This window comes from Mesoplodon mirus, assembly GCF_964341445.2.
Source record: "Mesoplodon mirus genome assembly, chromosome: 5".
Taxonomy (NCBI): domain Eukaryota; kingdom Metazoa; phylum Chordata; class Mammalia; order Artiodactyla; family Ziphiidae; genus Mesoplodon; species Mesoplodon mirus.
In genome coordinates, this window is record NC_138980.1 from 38,800,997 (window position 1) to 38,821,206 (window position 20,210).

Here is a 20,210-nt window from a genome sequence, read left to right on the forward strand (position 1 = left end):
GAGTTGGAGTTAACTAGGTGAACAGGGAAGGGGAGGGTACACCTGGCAGAGGAAACAGCTCTAGCAAAGGCCCGAAGATGGGAAGATGGTGGGGAGATTGAGGAACTTCCAGGAGTCCAGCGTGACTGGAGCCTGCAGAGTGACAGGGAGTGTGGTGGCTGGAAAAGCAGGCGCCAGATTGCGTTGCTTTGAGCGCCTCCGTGAGCAGCTGTATTTTTGACCTAAAATCACTGGTTTCTAGTCTGTGTTGGTACAAGTCCCCTTTGGCCTGTTGAGGCCGACCTGCGGGGGGCTGTAGTCGCTTGCAGGATGGGGGTAGGGGACAGCTGAATGTGACCCAGTCTCACTGACACACACACACCCACACTCACGCACGGAAATCTACACAAGACAGAACTTTATTGATGTAGGGCTTCCTGGCGAGGGGTGTGTGGGCCCCAGGGCAGGGCCTGTAGCACCATGATGGGGGTGGCCTGGATGACATGGTCCCCCTGGGGCAGGCAGGGCACAGGATGGGGTGGATCTTCCCATTTCTGCCTCCCCCTGTAGCTGGTCTGGTTAGGCGGAGGGTGTCAGGGAGGTCGTGCTAATCCCCTCCCCCGTGGCGGACATAGATTCCCCCCCCCAGCTCAGAGTGGAGGGGTAGGGCAGTGCTGGGGCGGGGGGCAGGGCACCGGCTGACCCCCTCCCCACCCCCACTCTTCACAGTACATATTCCGATCAAAGGCGGGGGTTGTGCTGGGGGTCTCCCTAAGGGTGGGTGGCAAGAGCACTAGGGCGAACAGTTGTCCCCACCTCAAACCCACCCTGGAGGGGGTCTCATTCTGAACTGGGAGACGGGAAAAGGAGGGGCCGTGGGCGTGGCCAGCCCCTCTCCATCCCCCTCAGCCAGGAGCCCCGCAAGAGTTCCCAATAAATAACTTCCGGCTCCGTCTCACCCTTCACTCCCAGCTCCTGCCCCCTCGGGCTCCTTCAGGCTGGCCAGCTGCAGGCCTGGTCGCCCCACCCCCATCCCCAGCCGGCCCCCAGCCTTGGCTCCGAGGACCGTGCGCCCTCTAGCGGCCTTGGCAGGTTTTGCAGCACATCTGGCGGAAGTAGGCTCGGCTGCAGAACTGAAATTTCAGCACCAGGGGGCAGTAGGCGACCTTGTTCACATCCTTGCACTCTGGAGCGGGCGGGAGAAGAGTAGGTGAGGGGAATCAGGTCTCAGCACCCCTTCCAGCAGCGGCGCGACCGCAGGCTGCACAGCGCTTCCTAGCTCCTCTGTGCCTCGGTTTCCTCACCTCTCAAAGGGGGCTTATACCAGTAACTATGTCATTAGGTTGTTTTGAGGATGTTGGGAGGAAAGTGCAGGTCTGGGGCGTGGACACCGTGCTACATCACGAGAAAAGCGTTCCTTTTCCAATGATCTGTTTGGAGCTGTAATCCTTGCTCGTTTCCCTTTGTAACAGACTGAGGACCTTGAGCTCCAGAGCAGTCACTCCTCTCAGGGTATTTGTGTAGTTTGTGTTCAGGGTAATTGACAGTCTGTTCATGACAATGGACCAGGGTTCCCAGTTAGCAGTTAATGATGTATGACAGGGCCCGGTGCTAATAAAGGGCTTCACGTGGATTAATTTAGTCCCTCTCCCTAACATGGCACTCCCTCAAGTGAATATATTAAAAGCCTCTTGATAGATGAGAATACGAAGGCACAGAGGTGGAAGGTGAATCCAGGCAGTTTGGTTCCGGTGCTTTCAGTAAGTAACCTATTGCTCTCTACGAAACATAAATTTACTTAGGTAGAAAAAAATGGGTATATTTAAAGCAGTGGTTCTCAAGGAGATGCGATTTTGCCTCCCAGGGGACATCTGGTGATATCTGTAGACATTTTTCAGTTTTCAGCACGGGGAGGAAGGGTACTATTGGCATGCAGCAGGTAGCGGTCAGGGATGCTGAACCCCCGACAATGCATAGGGCAGCCCCCGTGACAAGGAATCATCTGGCCCCAAACATCAATAGTGCCTGAGGCTGAGAAACTGATTTAAAGAAAAATATAAAGATAAATGTTATAGATGGAGATGATCAAGGTGAAGGTCATGGAGGTGGCTGGAGGAATGACCTGAGTTTGGGCCCCCAGAAAAATCAGGTGCCTACAACGCCTGGCACACAGTGGCACCTAATACATGTTGGCAGGCAGGGGATGGTGAAAGATGGTCTGGAGAAGACAGACAAAGGCATTTCCGCGGTTGCAGAAGCTCTAGGGCCAATGGTCTGGAGCCCCAGCTCTCCTATCTATGGCTTCCTCTGGACAGGACCCTCCTGGTTCCCTCCCCGCCTCACATACCTTCCAGGCCGTCCCCGGGGGGCGCGCTGTCACACTTGGCCTCGCACTGCTGCGTGGCGGGGGGCCGCAGGGCGTCCGCGCACTCGCGTGAGGGCTGCCCTGTGTGGCTGGAGCAGCGTACCGGGCGCTGTTGCTGCCCGAAGCCGCACTGCGCGGAGCACTGTGGGGAGTCGCGGATGAGCCGCAGACCAGTGCAGCCACCCACCCTGCCATCCGTGCCCTGGTTCCCGCCCTGCAGGGCGCGCCCGCCTACCTCACCCCACTCTCCCGCCACCCAGCGGGCCGGCGGGCAGCGGCGCAGGTTGCAGCGCATGGTCGCCGGCGGCTTGGCCGCGGGCGGGCAGTGCGTGGGGGGCAGTGTGGCGCGATGATCTGCGCTCTTACAAAGGACGACACGGTGGCGGAGGCCCGGCCCGCAGGTGGGGGTGCACTGCAGTTGGAGGGAGCGTTTCATGCTCAGTGGGCGCCTCCCTCCCCGTTCACACAAGGAGTGGGAAGGATGCTGGTCCGCTGGGAGGTGAGGACGGTACAGCTAACTTTGGACCAGTCACAGGGTGGGGGGAGGGGCTCAGTAGGGCTGGCGGGAGTGGGGAGGCGCCTCAGTGTGCACCCGACGTGGGCAACCCAGGCCCCTCCCTGCTCTGCACAGGGCGGGAAGGGGCGGCTGACCTCCGACCAGTCGAGGGCGGCCCACTCCGGAGGGCAGGCCGGGCCGTGGCAGGCCTCCAGCACCGGTGGGCGCGGCTGCGGGCAAGCGCTGTCGTCCAGCGCCTTCTCCTCGGCGGCCGACACGCGGCGCTGGCACACGACGGAGCGGCTGCGCACGCCCGCATCACAGCTGCGGCTGCAGCGCGACCAGTTCCCTACGACCCAGCTGTGGGGGGAGGGGCAGTCTGAGACAGGACGCCGGGCCGGGCAGGCCACCCTGAGCTTGGGGCACGAGCAGATCCTCCTCCTCGCCAACAATTAACATCATTGTGGAAGCTGGCACTGGGATGCCTGTTGCTCCCGTGCCCCACACCCCGAACTCAGAACAACTTTATTCTGCACCCAAACTGGGGGCTGGGAGGCGCATCACCCCAAGGGGAGATAATTACCTGGACTTGGCCAGGGAGCACCATTGTTCTGACTTTGACTCCGGGAGAACCCTGACCTCACCTTAGGGAGCACCCACTCCTCTGATCCCAGTAGCACCGTCACTCCAGTGCTTGCCATCCCGACCCTGCACCCTGGCAGGCACTCACTCGGGTGGGCAGGGCTCTGTGTTGCAGGCGCGCTGCCTCTTGGGTAGCTTGCTGTGGGCGCTGCAGTGGTGCGGAGCCACGGCTGAGCTGTCCAGCTGATTGCGGCACTCCACAGCCTGCACCTGGCTGCCTGGGGGCGGGCGAGAGGTCCGCTCAGCCCTGCCCGACCCAGAAGGTCAGCCTGGTGACCAGAACCTGCCCCACCCCGTCCCACCCCGGCCTCACCGCCTGCACACTGGGCCGAGCACTTGGTCCAGGGCGCGTAGTACCAGGAGTACGGAGGCAGTGCATCTCGGGTGATGGGTGCATTGAAGCGGTAGCGGAGGACTGGCAGCTCAGTCCGGGCCAGCACCTGGGGTTGTAGGCAGGGATCAAATGGAAATCAAGTTCGAGGCCCCACAAGGATGCTAATGTCCTCCTGCACCTTGCTCCCAGCCCTGTCGTTACCATGACGATGAGAGATGCGTTAATGGGTCCCAGGGCTTCTAGGCTCTGGGTCTGATCCGGCCCTTGTCGCAGCTGAAAGGTGGTCCCGGCCAGGGGCAGGCGGTGGGGCTGGGGGGTCCCGGGCAGCCCCTCCAGCAGCAGGGACTCCTGGTCCCCCTTCAGGGCTGGGGGACAGCATAGGGGTCAGAACCCCGGCCACGCTGACACCGCCCCTGCTGACCCCCAGTCCTCATCCTCCCACCTCTGGCTCACCCAGGTGACTGAGGGAGAGGTTCAGGTCCTGGATGAAAATGTGGACGGAGCCTTTGGGGATCCAGACGACTTCCTCGTACCCTGGACAGTGGAGCTCAGATGTCACCCACTTGGCCCTTCCCTGCACCTGCCTGTCTCCCCCATTCCTGGTCCCTGATGATAACAACTAACCATTACCATGCTAAGCACTTACAGAGACATGCCACCTCATCCGCAGCTCTGACCCTGTGAAGTTAGATGTGTCATCACACCCACTTTACAGATGACAAAACTGAGGCTTAGAGAGACAAAACAAATTGCTCAGGTTTTACAGCTAGGAAGTGGCTGGACTGGGATTTGAACCCACACTTTCTTACCTCTCAAACCATCAAAGTGGTCCAACCTGCCTCCACCCCCAACAAGCAGCAGGGCTGGGCTTGGGCAGAGGGAAGGGGGCACCGCGGGGCCCTGACCCACACAGGGTGACTTGGCAGTTTTAGCAGTCAGAGTCAGGTTTGCAGTGAGCTCCATCACTTACGACCTGGATGATCTTGGGCCCCTGTGAACCCTCTATCCCTGCCCACCTGTGACCCCCATGAGTCCCAGTTTATCTGTCTGTACCCCAAGACTGTCCCCTGAACTCCACACTTGGCCCTCAGTGTGTGCTTGGTCCCTTAAGCCCACCTCCCCTCTCCCACCTCATGGGGGTCTCTTCCCTTCAGCCCAAGGTTGGGAGGCATTCAAGTTCACCACACCCTGCAGCTATCCCCACCCCTAGTAAGCTCTGTGCTCTAGCACAGAGGGTCCCTCAGCCTCCTTGGAGGGTCAGGCGCCTGCCCCCTCAAGACCCGGTTTGAGGCCCTCAGGATGGCGCAGGGGACCCCACCCCCTTGGACACTTTAATTGCCGAGCTTTAGGCACCAAGAACCCAAGCCAGTCCCTGACCTTGACCTGGGGCATCATGTCCAGGACCTTTTGGGGTCCCTTACACCCCACTGGGCCCTTGGCTCTGAGGAGTTGCTGATCTTGGCTACTGTGGTGGGGCAAGCCCCGCCCCCAGCCACCAAGTGGGGAGTGTGAAAGGGAAGCTGGGTGGGGGGTCTCTCACCGGCTCCAGGCCAGGCTGGGCTGAAGACCCCCTCGATGGTTTCGCAGGCGCTGCCATCACCCCCACACACTCTGCACTTGTCTTCCCGCAGGTCAGAGCCCAGGACCCGGTCGCAGCCCACGTGCTGGGGAGGGCAGTGGTGTGCGTGGGGGAATTCAGGGAGCCGCCCCCCTCCACCTCCGGCCCCCTCTCCCCTCCCCTCTCGCGGGGAGTCCCCTCCACCTTGCACTCGCCGCTGACACAAATGTCCACTGTGTCTGGGCGGCAGGGCGTCCCGTCCACCACAGCCGCCGCCCTCTCCGTGTAGAAGTTGAAGCCTTCTGCTAGGCACGTGAGTGAGCAGGCCTTCACGCCCCCTGGGGGGCACGGCCCCATCAGACTGAGGGCCAGACCCCAGACCCAACAAGGACAGGCAGGTTGGGCAGAGGGAGCGGGGCCTTCGGGTGTTCAGTCTAGGCGCTGCTGAGCCACATCCCAGGCGCTCTGGCTCCTTGGGTGAGGGGAGGGCTCAGGGCAGACCCCATGATGTGGTCTCCACCTGCAGCTGCCCCGTTACTGCCCCAAGGCCTTCTGAGTTCCCTGCTCACCTCCCCGGTACGTTTTCCACGTGTAGAATTTTCCACGGAAGGGGACACTGTCAAATTCAGAGCACTGCATTTCCCTGAAGTCCTGGGAGCCTGGGGGACAGTCCTGGGGCACAAAAAGGGAGAAGTAGGGAGGCCAGGTGTTGTGGGGGATGCAGTTAGGGCAGAGGCCTGGGGCCAGAGAACTAATGCTCTGAGCAGGGGTGGGTTGGAGGAGTGAGGCTGGAGGCTGTGGGGTGGTGGTGGTTGTGGTGTCTGAGATGGGAGTAGGTGACTCATTAGAGTTTGTGGGCAAGCTGAGGATGACACCTGGGTTTCTGGTCTCAGACCATGGGGCCTTGAGAGAGCTGGCTTAGAAAGGAGCAAGGCCCACTCTTCGCGAGTGTGGGGGACGTGTGGACGGGAGTGTTGGACAGGAGACTGTGGTCCTTGGTCAGAAGGCAGTGCAAGCAGGGGACGAAAACTTGGCCACTGGATTTTGGGGCAGGGAGCTCGGGTCAGCTTTGGGGCAGGAGCAGGGCTTTTGGGGGAAATTGGGCAGTAAAGGGATGAACATGTGTAGCTGGAGAGGGTTGTCAGGGGCCAAGCAGTTATTTCCAGGTGGGAGACGCATCTACTGCAAAAGTGTGAAGAGTTGGAAGGAGACAGGGCCCAGGGCTGGTGTAGGGAGGTCCGGGAAAGGAGGAGGTGGCCGCTGCAGGTTTCCCCAGGAGACGGTGGCCAGCTGGCCCGGGCTCGTTGGAAGCTGATGTATGCCCTTCTTTTCCCGCGTGTAAGAGGGGCCAACGGTACCCGGCTTGGGATCCTGGGGGGGACTCACATCGGTGTTGCAGGAACGGTGCCTCCGTCTCTCGCCCAGGCAGTACTTGCCCCCGATCGTCGGCCTGGAAATGGGGGCGGACAGCAAAGAAATGGGGCAGGGGGAGTAGGGGGCGAGGACCGCCCGCCCCGCTCCCCCGGCAGCGGGGCCTGGGGGCTGACCTGGGGCTGTCGCAGTGACGGCTGGAGGAGGACACGCCGCCGCCGCACGTCCGGCTGCAGTCGCCCCACGGGGTCCACGGGCCCCAGGCGCCGTCCACGCCCTCCGGCCGCGACCCGAAGGGGACGCAGACCCGCTTGTAGCACCACTGCGGGTGGGATAATGGGGAGCGGTGAGTCGGGCTTTGCGGACTCTGTGGGACTTGGCGCTCAATCCTACCCCCACCCCAGCCCCCCAGCCGGAAGTCTGAGCCCTCCTGAAGTGGAGCGAAAGCGGGAGGGGGTGGGGGACGGAGGTGGGGTCCGAAGACCGGGATTCCGTCCGGTAATATGGGGGCGTGGCTAGGGAGAGACACTGTTCAAAGAAGGGGCGTGGCCTAAACGTAGGATCCCGAACGGGTGGTGAAGCTAGTGTTGGGACGAGCGTGCAGGGCATGGCTTGGGAGCGGGTGTGGCCTCAGGCCAGGGGTGGGGCTTACAGGCAGTAGGCGTGGCCAAAGCCGATGGAGGGGTCTGGGGGGGGTGGTGGGGGCGTGGAGGCTCTTGGCCTGCGCTCACCCCCTTGTCGATGGTGTGCGTCTGGCACAGCGTGCCCTCGGCGGCCGGGATGCTGTTGGTGATGCACCGGTTGCTCTTGCTCAGACACCACAACTCGCTGCAGACCTCCTGCGGGCCAAGGCGCCCGCTCAGGCTCGCCCCCCTCCCACCTGCCTTGGGAAGACCCAGGCGACCCGCTCACTGCCGGCTGACAGTGGGGCCCCAGCGTTCCTTTCCTGGGTCTCTTTTTGCAACCCCTTGCGGGGGCATGGGCTGGAACCTCTCCTCTGCCTGTAAGCAGCGCTTTTAAAACACCTAGGAGTGCTGCAAACTCCCTTAGGCACCACAATCCCCATTTTACTATGAGAAAACCAAGGCTCAGCCAGGTAAGGTCACTCACTAGAAGTCACACAGCTACTAAGGGTTAGTCTGGATCCTAACCTAGAACTTTGATCGCAGCGTCTATGATCTAATCCCTCTACAGTTCAACCCGTGGCACCTCCCAAGTTTCTAGGAGAAACCTTGGGACCTGCTGAGAAATGAAGAGGAAGGATTTTTAGAATGGGCAAAGCAGCCCACCCAAGAGCAGTGGTTGAAAAGTCAGGCCTGATGATGGCTCAGGTCAAGGGCCCTGTCTCTAATTCTTTTTCCAGCTGGTAGTTCTCATTGTTTCCCCCACCTAAACTGGGGAGGCTCCCAAACCTTTTAATCTATGGAGGGTTGAGAGGGGATAAGGGCAGGCTGGGTTTATGTGGAAAGTTCCTCTAGTTCTCCCAGTGAAAAATCAGCCCATCTTCTTCCTGAGTCTTACTTGGGCTGGCCCAGACCCTGGCAGCAGGTCCTGTCCATGGCAGGAGGCTGGCCCAGTCCCAGGGAGTCACTCAGACCCTTTAGGTTCAGGTTAATTAATACCCCTGGACAAGCCCCACTGGGTTCAGGTGTGGCCAAATTTGACCCTCTAGCCTACATCCTGCCCCATATCCCAGGGTCTTTCCTCCGAGAAGTGAAGATCCTTCTGTCCCCTTTTTACAATCACATGTAATCTTCTCTTAGAACCTGATCCTTCCAAACTTTGAAGATTTGGGATTGGACTGAGCAATGGCTGTGAGAAGGACCTTTCCTGTGTTAGCCTCTGAGACACACCTGCACACACATGAGAAGTTTGGAGGGTTGTCCTCAAACCTGCTCCCTCAGAGGATACTTCTCATCTAAAAACTCAGCCTGGTTTGCTGGCTTCACTTGGCTTACGTTCTCCTGGCCATATGTAAAAATATCACAGGCCCTGATGCCACTTCTGACACCTCTTAAAGAGAACTGCCTAATCCAGTCCTGCTCTTCCTCCTCTCCACAAGGAGGTGCCATGGTATATATGAATGAGTCCTGGGCCACTCTGGGAGACTTCAACTCCACCACTGACTTGCAACACATTTCCCCTCTGGGTCTCATCTGTTAAGATGGACCTTGTCTATATATGGCTGAGGGGCATGTAACAGAGTAGGTATGAAAGGGCTTGCATAAACACCCTGTTACTGAGTAATAAGACCACAACTATCTCTGGACCAGGCACCAGGCCCAGCTCTTTACACATATTAACTGATTTACATGTAGTCAATAATTTACCCCTTTGCCAGGAGGGCCAGGAAGGTGTTCCTTGGAAAAATAAAAGGAAGAATCAATTCAACATACAGCCAGCAGTGGTCCATGCTTGATAATCTGGCACTTTCTCCACTTACCCACCCCTTTATAAAATTTAGATTCATAGAGAAACCTAGATTCCAATCCCAGCTCTGTCATGTTCTCAAATGGTGACTTTGGGCAAGGCATTCTCCTTATGCCTCAGTCCCTTCTTCTGCAATGTGGGGACAATAGGGTTGTCAGGAGTTTAACTGAGATGATACATATCACATGCTTGGCATACAGTGAGCATTCAATAAATGTCAGCCATCGTTGTCATCGTTAGGATACCTGGGACACAGCAGATGCTCAAGAGTACCTTCTGAATTCTTTAAGAATTCATTAGAGGGAGCTGTAGTTACCAGCCAAGTTGGGTGGGGTGGGGTGCTGAGAGTGGATTAAATATGAATTGATCCAGTGTTTGTCTCCTTGTCTTGCACTGGAATAAAGTGAGGGCATTTTAACAGCTGCCTGCTCCCTGTTTTGAGTCAACATGGCCTTAGCTTGGACAAGTCATTCAAGCTGATCTTTTTGAGTCTTGAGGGTGTGGAGAACTGGGACTGCGTCTGGGCTACTAAGGCTGAGGCTGTGAGGAGTTAGGGGGTGTGTTCAGGGAATTGGGGGAGGTAGGCAATGGAGGGGCAGACCCTAGATGAGCCGGTGGTCCCTGGTGGCTGAAGAGGGTCACCAGCTTCCTCGGGAGAGCTGGGAGTGGCAACCCCAGCTCACTTCTCTATGGGTGGATGGGGCTTTGGGAGCTGAGTATAATCCTCAAGCAAGAGTGGGGAGTGATCAGGAGGCTCAGAGCTTGTCCAGCTAAGGATTGGGGCCAAGAGATCTTGTGAACCAGTCAGTGGGGGATGGAGGGAATGAAGACAGGGTATTCCTAGAAGGATCTCTCCAGTTTTTTGCCAAGTGAGGAAGTTGGTTCATCCCCAGGGAAACTATTTCCACGAAATCTGGATGTTTCGTTAAAAATGGCCCAGTTAGGGATCTTGGGACGTCAGTCCTGCTGCAGCCGAAGGTGGACCCCCAGGCTCTCCCCAGCTCAGTCCCCAAAACAAGGGTCTGGAGAACCAGGAGATCCCATTCTTGTTCCCGAGCATTGTGACTGTGCATGACACTTGTATAACCCCATGCACCTCTGTCCTCCCATCCCCCCTTAAGCCCACTTTCCTTCCCAGCTCTCCCACCCCCACTGCCTGTGTGTGGGGTGCCCACATGGAGTTTCCCACCCCCGGTGGCCCCCCCACCCTGGTGGTGGCGGCCCCCTCCCCTCCCAGGAAGGAAAGCAGGAAGGCTCTCTCTACCCCGTATTTACACTGACGCGATTTGACTCCATGCTGGAAGCGGCATTGTTCATCTGCATCATAGGCCTGGCCGGGGGCCACTGTTGGGTACACGAAGTCCTGTCTGGGCGGCCGGTTGTTCAGGCAGAGCCCCAGGCCCAAGCTGTGGCGAGAAGAAAGCAGCTGTCACGCTGGAGGGCTGCAGGCCAAGAGCTCAGAGGCCCCAGCCAGGTGGGGGTCCCGGGGAGCAGCCCTGTGAGCACATGACCCTTCTCAGAAGCAGCCCTGACTTCCAGAGGTCCTCCCCTCCCCCAACGTGAGTGTGTGTCCCTGGGTGGGACAGGTAGGTAGGTCCTCACTCCAGAAAGCTGGTGATGTAGTCACGGCTGCAGGAGGACCACACAAACGGGTTGGTCTTCATGGTGATGTGCGCGGCCATGAGTTTGGCTGGGTCCTGGCCACGGGCCCCGCAGCTGTTCCCCACGCCGTCGTGGTTCATACCAAACCTGGGGAGAGGAGTGGCGGCTCTGCTGGGTGTCGAGGGACCTGCCAGGCTCCCCCCGCCCGCCCCCTCCCGTGTCCCCGCCTCACGTGTGTCCGATCTCGTGGGCAATGGTGAACGCTGTGGCCAGGCCGATGTCTTCGTTGATGCTACAACTTCTCTCTCGCTCACACATCCCGCCCACGGGGGCCAGGCCTGGGGAATGGGTGTGTGGGTCTGGAGCTGGGGGCTCGGGGCCGTGTGCGTCTTCGACCCTGTCCACTCTGCCAGGTCCCCACCCCCACCAGGGCCAGTGTCACCCAGCCCACTGCCTTCAGACGTGCCTGAAACCTAGGGGACCCGGGTACCTAGTGTGCCGCAGGGTTTGTTCTTGTAGATGCAGATGTCATAGCTGTGAAAGGAGATAGGGGGCCGTGAGGGAGCTGGGCTGACTCCTTAAGCCCCGCTGCTACCATCCTGCCTGTCTCTGGTGGCTGAGTCCTGCCTGGGAAGCATTCCCTGCCTCGGAACTGAAGGCTCACTCTCTTCCCCCAGCTGGCCTTGGAGATGCCGGGGTGCGTGAATGACCGACTGAATGAACGACAGAGTGAGTGAAGGATGCGTCAGTGTCCGAACAGCCCCACACCTGCCTCCCCACATCCTCAGGCTCCCAGCAGCCCCTCCCCCTCCCTGGGTCCCCAAGGGGGTGGCTGCACAGTCCCGGCCTCTTCCATCTCTCAGCAGAAGTGATCCCTGCTTAGACCTGGACAGTGCCCTGGACCACTCGTCCCCTGGCTCAAGTCCTACTGGAGCCGTCCCCGCCCCTCACCGTGTGATGAGCACCGCTGTGTCATGGTTGGCCACGCCGTTCTCTGGAATGGCATTGCCATGGCCGCTGCGGTTCACGATGGATTTCTGCCACTTACAGAAGCTGTCCAGGGACTTCCCAGCATGGTGGGTGATCTCCAGGGTGGGCTGAGGGTAGACAGAGAGAGGTACATGGGTACCAGCCACCCAGGGGAAGGTGGGCAGCGCTCGCGTGCAGGGGAAGGTGGGCCCCCCCGCACCCCGCACCTGGTCCTCCGTGAGCAGGATAAGGCGTGTTACCAGGATATTAACGATGTTTCCCAGACTCGAGTCCTGGAAAAGTTTGGCAACCTGACCTCCAAGAAACAAGAGAGACCGAGTCTTAAGAGGGGCCCAGAGTAGAAAACAAAAAGTGAAACGATGACAACAGCTTGCTTCAATCTAGTACCTACTGTGTGCTGGGGCTCAGGCTAAGCCTGCTGCCTAGATCTTCACAGGAGTACCTATTATCATTCCCATTTTACAGATAAGCAAACTGATGCTCAGCTAGTTAGGATGCACAGCTGGTAGGCGCTGGAAGTGGGATTCAAGTCTGGCTAAGCCTGCTTGCCAGTGCGTTTCTTTCCAACTCACCCCTACCCTGCTCAGCTTGTTTGTCTACTTGTCCTCCCTCCTCCCTGCCCACCCGCCGGCTGCCTCTGCCCAGAGATGGCCTAAAGGATGTGCACATCTGGCCTCATTCCATACTGTCTGAAGGTACCAATTTGAGCATCACCACCGGAAGGTGGAAGTGTGGGGGCAGGAAGCTCTGGAGACAGTGGTCAGAGGGGAGGAGGAAGTGCCCAGGGGTGAGTGGGCACAGAAGTTGGAGGCCACTCTGTGCAATGACCTTGGAGCCCTGAGCCATCACTGTCCCATGTGGAAACCCTGGCAGGTTTGAGGGAACTTTGGAAGCCCAAGGGAGGAAGGCGGGTCCTGGGCAGAAAGCAGGGGTATCAGATATGAAGTTATGTCAACATAACGGGCCATCTGTCTACGCTAAACTTCTTGTCTTTCCTTTTTGCTTTAGTGGAACAACAGCATCACTCATCAAGCCCTTACTATGTGCCAAGTGCTCTAGCTGGCTTCCCTCTCACTATCTCTTACCCTTTTGTGATAGATACTAGTATAACCCCATTTTACAGAGGCAGAAACTGAGGCTCAGAGCTAAGTCCACAGTCTTGATCAAGATCTAGGATGGGTGCTGACTCTGAGTGTGGGTCAGCCAGGTCAGCCTGTATGAATTTACAGGTAGGCACTTGGGTGAGCCCTGCATGAAGACAGATGTACACGGTGTGTACTGCTAACTTGAGCAAGTACCTGCAAGTTGCCCATTTATTTTTTTATACAACAAATAATTACAGGGCACCTACTGTGTGCTAGGTGCTGTTTTAAGCTTTAGCAATTCACTGCATCCACCTTAGCCTTATGAAGTCAGTACTATTATTATACCCATTTCACAGATGGGTAAACCAAGGCAGAGAGGCAAAGTAACTTGCCCAAGGGCACACAGCTCAAAAGCCGCATAGCTGAGATTTCAGGCCAGGCTGGTTTGCTCCCGAGTCCATGCTTCTAGCCACTGTACTAGGCTGCTTTTCCTCATTCCTGGCCACAAAAAGCCCTCCTTTCTCACTTACCCTGTCCCCTCTCCATTCTGTTTCACTGGCCTCAGGTCAGGGATGCGGGGGATGGTGACATCCCTTTTCCTAACCTCTGGAGCGAGCTCTATGTTCTTGGGGCTCCATGCCCAGGGAGGGGGAGGCACTTACAATGTTCATGATGGCCAGCACATACTGTTCCACGTCTCGGCGCCCGTGGTAGGCCACCATCATCTTGTCAGCCACCACCAGGGTCTCCACATAGCGCTCTCGGCTGACCGAGCGCTTCAGGCCTGGCTGGCCGCGCTCTGTTTCATTCCCGAGGGGCCAGGCAGGTGGCGGTTTCAGGGTGCGCAGCCACCAAGGCCGCCCCTTCCACGGTTTCTCATCTGGATGGACAATTTCTGGTCATTCTGCTGCTTGCTCTGATTGTCCAACTCCCTGTCTGATGATTCATCTGGCTGTCAAATAGCTCATTCTTTTGCTGCTGGTTCTACAATGATGTGGCTGTCTCACTGCCAAACTGGTTGGTTGAACAGCCGCCCAGCATCCCATGACAATCAACATGACCATGCAACTTCCCGACAATTCCACTGCTCAAAGGGATGTGTGTAGCAGCCTGCCTCACTGCCAGAATTGTGTGCTTGTATGGCTCCCTGGCCTTCTGACTGTGCAACTTTTTACTGACCCTGCTGCCAACTGTCTGGCTGTAAAACAATCCACCTGACGGTCTTATTGCTTGGCTGTCCCAGTGACTGTCCAATTGTGACCCCATCCACTTTTCTGTTTCTACAACCCACTGTGGTTGTGTGTCTGCCACAGTGTGCTACTCTGGGACTCTGGGATTATGCAACTAATTCAATGTTCCAGTGGCTCTGCATTTCCACTGGACAGAGATCATTTTTTTAGCTGTACGATTGTCCTGGGGAATCTTCTGTTGTCTAGCTACTTTCCTTACTTTCCCGTTCCCTAAATGTCTGATGTTACAACTGTCCTCCTGCAAGTCTGGGTGTAAATCTGATCCTCCGAATGGTGGCTAAGGTCTCCTGGTATTTTCCTTGTGCAACTGCCCCAATATTGGTTACCACCATCCCGCTGCTTAACTGACTGATCAGACAATAATCCTAGAGATGGATGGTTTTACACCTGAGCACCTGCCTGGCTGTCCAGCTGCCCGTCTCACTCACTGTTGGGCCATCAGACTACGGCAGTGATGGATGTCTACTGTGATGGATGGACATTGTGATAGATGGATGGATGTCTACTGTGATGGATGGACATTGTCTACTGCCCTGCTGACTGTCTGCACTGCTCCCTGATGTAGCTGCCTGCTGACCTTCTGGATGGAGGGACACTGCCATCTACCTCTGCCTCAAGGCAAAGATGTTGTGCAGCCCCTTTGCCCGGCCCCAGAGAGAAAGATGTACCTCTCACTCCACAGGCTGTGTCCAGGTGGGGGTGACGCAGGGAGGAACGCTTGTACACCACGTGTGGACCACTCTCCTCTGGGCCCCGGTGCCCCTTGGGCCCACCTTGCAGGGGCTCGATTAAGTATTCTTCTTCATCTGCCACAATCAGGCCATGCTGGGGGTTGGGAAGTGCGACAGAGGGCTTGGGTCAGGTTCTGGTTCCCAGGACCCCTGGGACCCTATCTCTGTCTTTATGATTTCATTCCTTCTATTTTACTGGGTTTATGTTGCTATTCCTTTTTCAGTTTCTTCGATGTTCAGCTCATTAATTTTTAGCCTGACCTAAGGCTACACATTTTCTTCTATGTACTGCTTTAGCTGCCTCTTAAAATAGCTAATCCTTTCGATTAGCTCGAAATGTTTAAAAAACTTCCACTGTGATTCCTTCTCTGACCTATATAAGTGTTTTTCTTAACTCCCAAACTCGTGGGCATTTCCCCCTACCGCCCAGAACCCTCCACTCACCAGGCCCCCACAGGTGCTGATGGCCACATGGGAGCTGCCGGCCTGGCCCTGCAGGTGGCCGGCATAGAGGCAGTGGGGCCGGGCGGCCCTCTGCCAGGCCAGGCCCTCTCGAGTCCAGTACTCCACGGAGACATGCCCTGCCAGGAGGCGAGGGCTGCGGGTCAGGTTCAGCAGGAAGTGGGTGCTCGGTGCAGCCACCTTGTAGAAAAGGCGGGACTCTGCTTGGGGCCCTGTGCCCCGACGCTGCCTCCTGGGGGTTGGGGGTGAGAAGGCCAGCAGTGCCCCGTTGTGGTCCACTCGGGTGGGGAAGGCGATCTCATAGCTCTCCAGACTGGACAGGAACTCATCTGTGGGTGAGGGTCAAAGGCTTGGGGATGGGCCCTGGGAAGGACCCCTGTGTCCTGCCTGCTTGGCTGCAGGGTAAACAAAGTGAATCCTGAATCCAGGTCACCTGCTGCAAGACTCTGGTCTCACTGACCCCAGGGCCTACCCCACCACGACCGCCGTCCCAGCTGCACTGACCCCTCCTCAATTCCTTGCTCGGTCCCCACAACTACCCCCGAGTCACCCCTACCTTGAGACCGGAAGGCGTGTGTGACCTCGAACGTGAGGCCCAGCCCCAGGGCGAGGGCCCAGCGGAGGATCTGGCAGGCAGGAGCCATAGAGGCCACGTGTCCACATGTCTCTCCCCAGCCCCGGCTGCCAGCAGCCCCCACAGCGCTGCCTTCCCTGTTCACAGCCTGGGCAGCATCACCGGGCTCCTGGGATGGGAGAGCTGGGTCAGCAGGGCCTGGTTCTGCTGCCGGGCAGAGCCAGTGCCAAGGTCCCTCACCAGGCAAAGACACCTGCAGCCAGCCCTTCACTCCCAGCCTCAGGGATGCCCATGGCATTCCCCCCTCCACACCCCTGGTTTGAAGACTCTGAAAGCATTTCCTTACTCAGTAGCCTCTCTGTCCCCCCCTCCCCCCGCTTCCCCACTATCCTCCGTATGCTCTTAGGACAGGCAGGGACCTTGACTCCATGAGCACTTACTACGTGCCAGCTACTGGCCAAGCATGTTCATGCCATCTCATTTCATTTCTGCAATAACCCAGAGAATTCATTCATCGGGTGGCGACTGTGTGAAATATGGATACAGTCCCTCCCCTCCCACTCTCCCCGACCCCGTGGGGCTCAGTCTCCCAGGAATGACAGATGACAGACAAGTAAACGAAAAGACGTGTAATTCAGATCAGGACACGTTCTTTATGAGAAATAACCAGGAGGCTTGGAAGCAGAGGTGGGAAGGATGAGAAGTGAAGAGACAGGAGACAGTGCAGTGGTCCAGGCAGAGGAACAGCAGGGGCAAAGGCCCAGGGGCAGGCAGGAGCTTGGTGTGGACCCAGGACCACAAAGGGCCAGGGCAGGAGGGCAGCAAGGGGCTGCTGGCCTGGGACACACTTGAAGACTGGTCAGCATGAATTTTCAACCCAGATTAAACCCGAGGCCAGTGCTTGGAGCACCCCTTCCCCCTGGGGGCCCTGCCTTCAGATTCTGTGCCACGGGTAGCACCACTCACCCCGCCAGCGGGGCTGCAAACCCCTGCATCGTGGTCTCTGTTCCTGTGACCTCTCCTCCACCCTACATTTCCAGCCCGGCCCCTAGTCCTGCTTCCTCTCATTTCTCCTCGAAGCTCCAGGCCTGCCGGGCAGGTCTGTTTCTCTAGCATCTGCCCCAGGCCAGCCTGCCACAGACACCACTCTGGGCCACCACCCTGTGCCAAACCCTCCACCCCCCTCCTGTCTCCGCCCTCCTTCTCCTACTCTGTGCAATTTCCCCCTTAATCACATACTGTCTTGTTTTCTTTGCAGCCAGGCCAAGTCTGAGAGTCGATCCCCAAACAGGGCAGTTCAGCTCCTGAGAGATGGAGCCAGGTTTCCTCCAAGATGCTGACTTAGAAGCTGACACCCACCCCCCTCCCCGGCCACTTCTGATTGGACCCCTCCAGCTATGGGGAGCTCACTCCCACTCTATGACTGTGGTGCTCATTTCAGATGGCCTGATGTTTACCCCTTGGGTTTCTCTCTTTGTCTTTTTTTTTTGTTTTTTTTTTACCTTTTGGGGGCTTCAGTTGGTGGCACGGTGTTGAACCTGTGTGTGAGTCTCTCTGGGCCTCAGTGCCTCTTCTGGGAGCCTGGACAGGGTGGGAGGGGGCAGTGAGGAGAGCAGAGCTGGGTCTGGAGTTCAGGGGTCGCTGAGGACACCCTGCCCTTCTCCCCGGCCCTGGTGATCCTCCTTTTGGCTTTCATCCTCCCTCTGTTCCCAGCTCCCCACCCCCACCTCCCTCCTCCCAAATTCTGTCCGCTCCATCCCCATCCCCTCCCCTTGACTAGCTCTGGGATCAAAGCCCCTTCTGTGGGGGGGTCCCTCGAGCCCCTTCCTGCCTTAACATCCACCCCCATGCCGAGGTGGCAGCATTCTCATTGCAAGTGACGCTGGAGCCCCCCAGCCCCCCAGTCCTGCCCCTCTCCTCCTTCCCATACTGCCAGGCCTGGTGCAGAAGCTCAGTGGCTCTGTGGCTCTCTGAGTCCTCACCTCGGTCCTCTGAAGCTGGGCCCCTCCCCCCTACAACCTCTCCCCTGCCTCTGGTGCTTCTAGCTCAAGTGGGGTGTGGAGAGGGCAGAAGGACCCAGCACAGGTGGTGGGTGAGGTGCAGGATAGGAGGAGTCTGGGTGGGGGGGACGTACAGGTACAAGGTGTCTGCCAGGGTGAGGCCAGGGTGAGAGAATCCGCAACAGTGGTACAGCCCATGGTGGGGCTGGGAGGTATGACCTGCTCTGGGCATTAGGGGGACCACGAACAGATTGGTGGCTCTGGCGGGGGGGAAGAGAAGGCTTGGGGGTGGGTAGAGGATTACTGGGCCTGAGCCTGGGGGTGGAGGGCCACAGGATGTCAGCTAGGGGTCTCCCCTGGGATGTGTGCGGGTGACTACACATCCATGACTGTGTATGGCTGTAACTGTGTATATGTGACTTTGTGTGTGGTGTGTGCCCACGTGACTGTGTGTGTCTGCCCATGTGACCCTGTGTGTGACCGTAAGAGTGTGTTTGTGTGTGTGTACCCAGGCCTGGCCATTCCCTCCAGCCCCTCCCTCCTAGAAGGCAGGAGGGAGATGGCCAACGTGGGGGAGGGTGCCAGCCCGCTGGAGGTGGGGGAGGAAATGCCGGCGGAAACAGCCTCTGGAAACAGAGGCTCCATCCCATCCCCGGGATCCTGCTGGGATCTGCCGCTCTACACCCAGATGTCCAGGGCCGGGCTGGGGGACAGGGCCGCGGAGCCTCCCTGCGGAGGCCAAGGCCGAGACTGCCCAGGCAGAGGCCCGGCCAGCCCAGGCTCTGCACATCTGGCTGGGCAGGCAGGAGAGGCGGCAGCCCCTGCCCGGAGAGCAGACAAAGGCCCGGCCTGCAGGAGGAGGGGGCCCGGCACCCGGCGGTCCGCAACCAGCCGCTAATTAAAGGCTCTGAGCTGATGGCTGGAGACACTCGGAGACAGACGGTTGTGGCCCCGATGACCAACTCAGGGGAAATGGGCGGCGCCACTCCCACACCCAGACACACAAACACACATTGGCAACGACGTGCACGCACACACACTTGAGGGTGACCACACCTGTGAGGCTGGGGACCAACAACCAGACACCGCAGACCCACAAAGGGCCCACCAACACTCAGTACACACTCACACCCTAAGACAAGCATCCGAGACACACAATTACACATTCCCCAGACCTATGTGCATACACACACACACAACCCAGAGTCACACACCCAGGCTTACGTGCACAGACACGTACACACTCATTTCCACACTCACAGCAGACCAGGAACAAATTCACTAAGTCCTCCAAACCTTGAGACCCACCAGATGCACGTACACACAGGCATTTACACACTCATGAAACTCAGACACACACGGAGACACACCGGCAGATGTTTGGAGAGACACACTCATCCAGACATTTACACCCAGGAGATGCTGACCTACGTGCACACACTGGCTTACACTCACACTTCCGCAGACACATAACACCCAAATCACCCATCACACACAAATTCAAACACAGCCAGGCACTTACATTTTCATACAGCCACACACGCGCAGACACACGGCATTTATACAGACGTGGATGTCCACACACACACACACGGAGCAAACAAACCCAGACAGGCGCTCCCAGGAAATCAGGGGCGCGTTGCGTGTCGCACACGCTTAGGGACATCGCACACCTCTACAACCCCCATGGCCCGACGTCCATCGTCCGGCGGCCCACGGCCATCCCCGGGCGACGACGCGGACACACAAAGTCCCCCTTAGTCCCGCACCCCCGCCCCGCCCCGCCCCGCGCCGTTACCCGCGGCCGGCCGCCCGCCCGGGCCTCCGCCTGCAGTCCCCGCCGCCGTCTCGCCGGCCCACGCGCAGGAAGGGAGGGAGCGAGCGCGGCGGCGTGGCCGGGGGAGGGGGCGCGGGGACGGCACTTCCTGAGCAGCCTGCCAGGGTTATAAAAAACCCCCAAACCGCGCGCCGCCAAGACCCCGCCCGCCGCCGCCGCCGCCGGTGCAGGGCCGCGGGCTGGACCCGAGCCAGGGACCCGGGAGCTCGGGCGGCCCCGCCCGGACAGGCGCCCAGTCGTGGGGGCGGGCGAGGGATAGAGGATGGGGGTGAAATACGGTGGGGGCGGGGATAATGGGCGGCGGCGGGGGGGGCGGAGAGAAAGAGGTGGAAGGGTGGGGGGAGGGGAGAAAGACTAGGGTAGGGGGCTAGAGAGGGAAGGAGAATTGGGTAAGGGTAAGGGAAATGGAGGAAGAGAAGGGGGTGGTTGGGGGAGGGGGAAGTTGGAAGGGAAAGAGGCGGGGCAAGGAGGAGGAGGCAAAGTGGTGGGGGGCGGTAAGGGGCA

General features: G+C 58.5%; 1 protein-coding gene across 6 annotated transcripts; it reads right to left on the bottom strand.

Moving 5' to 3' along the window:
- Positions 1–382: 382 nt before the first annotated feature.
- On the bottom strand, positions 383–19,826 carry ADAMTS10 (ADAM metallopeptidase with thrombospondin type 1 motif 10). 6 transcript variants are annotated; one of them, XM_082620251.1, is made up of 26 exons: positions 19,668–19,822; positions 17,372–17,450; positions 15,852–16,038; positions 15,278–15,624; positions 14,771–14,927; positions 13,515–13,732; positions 11,974–12,057; positions 11,729–11,874; positions 11,268–11,311; positions 11,010–11,115; positions 10,778–10,924; positions 10,440–10,581; positions 7,477–7,584; positions 6,922–7,067; positions 6,761–6,824; positions 5,944–6,046; positions 5,579–5,712; positions 5,357–5,480; positions 4,270–4,350; positions 4,018–4,181; positions 3,796–3,922; positions 3,571–3,700; positions 2,996–3,200; positions 2,580–2,756; positions 2,327–2,486; positions 383–1,165 (listed from the first exon to the last, which is right to left on the bottom strand). In XM_082620251.1, exons 3-26 carry the CDS (start codon positions 15,937–15,939, stop codon positions 1,056–1,058), a joined length of 3,312 nt encoding a protein of 1,103 aa, XP_082476377.1. In that variant the 5' UTR covers positions 15,940–16,038; positions 17,372–17,450; positions 19,668–19,822; the 3' UTR covers positions 383–1,055. The 6 variants fall into 6 exon arrangements, with proteins under 6 accessions (XP_082476377.1, XP_082476380.1, XP_082476382.1 ...); XM_082620252.1 differs by having other exon boundaries at positions 1,035–1,165; positions 2,585–2,756; positions 19,668–19,824; XM_082620253.1 differs by lacking the exons at positions 383–1,165; positions 2,327–2,486; positions 2,580–2,756 and having other exon boundaries at positions 3,080–3,200; positions 3,571–3,696; positions 19,668–19,826.
- Positions 19,827–20,210: the final 384 nt, after the last annotated feature.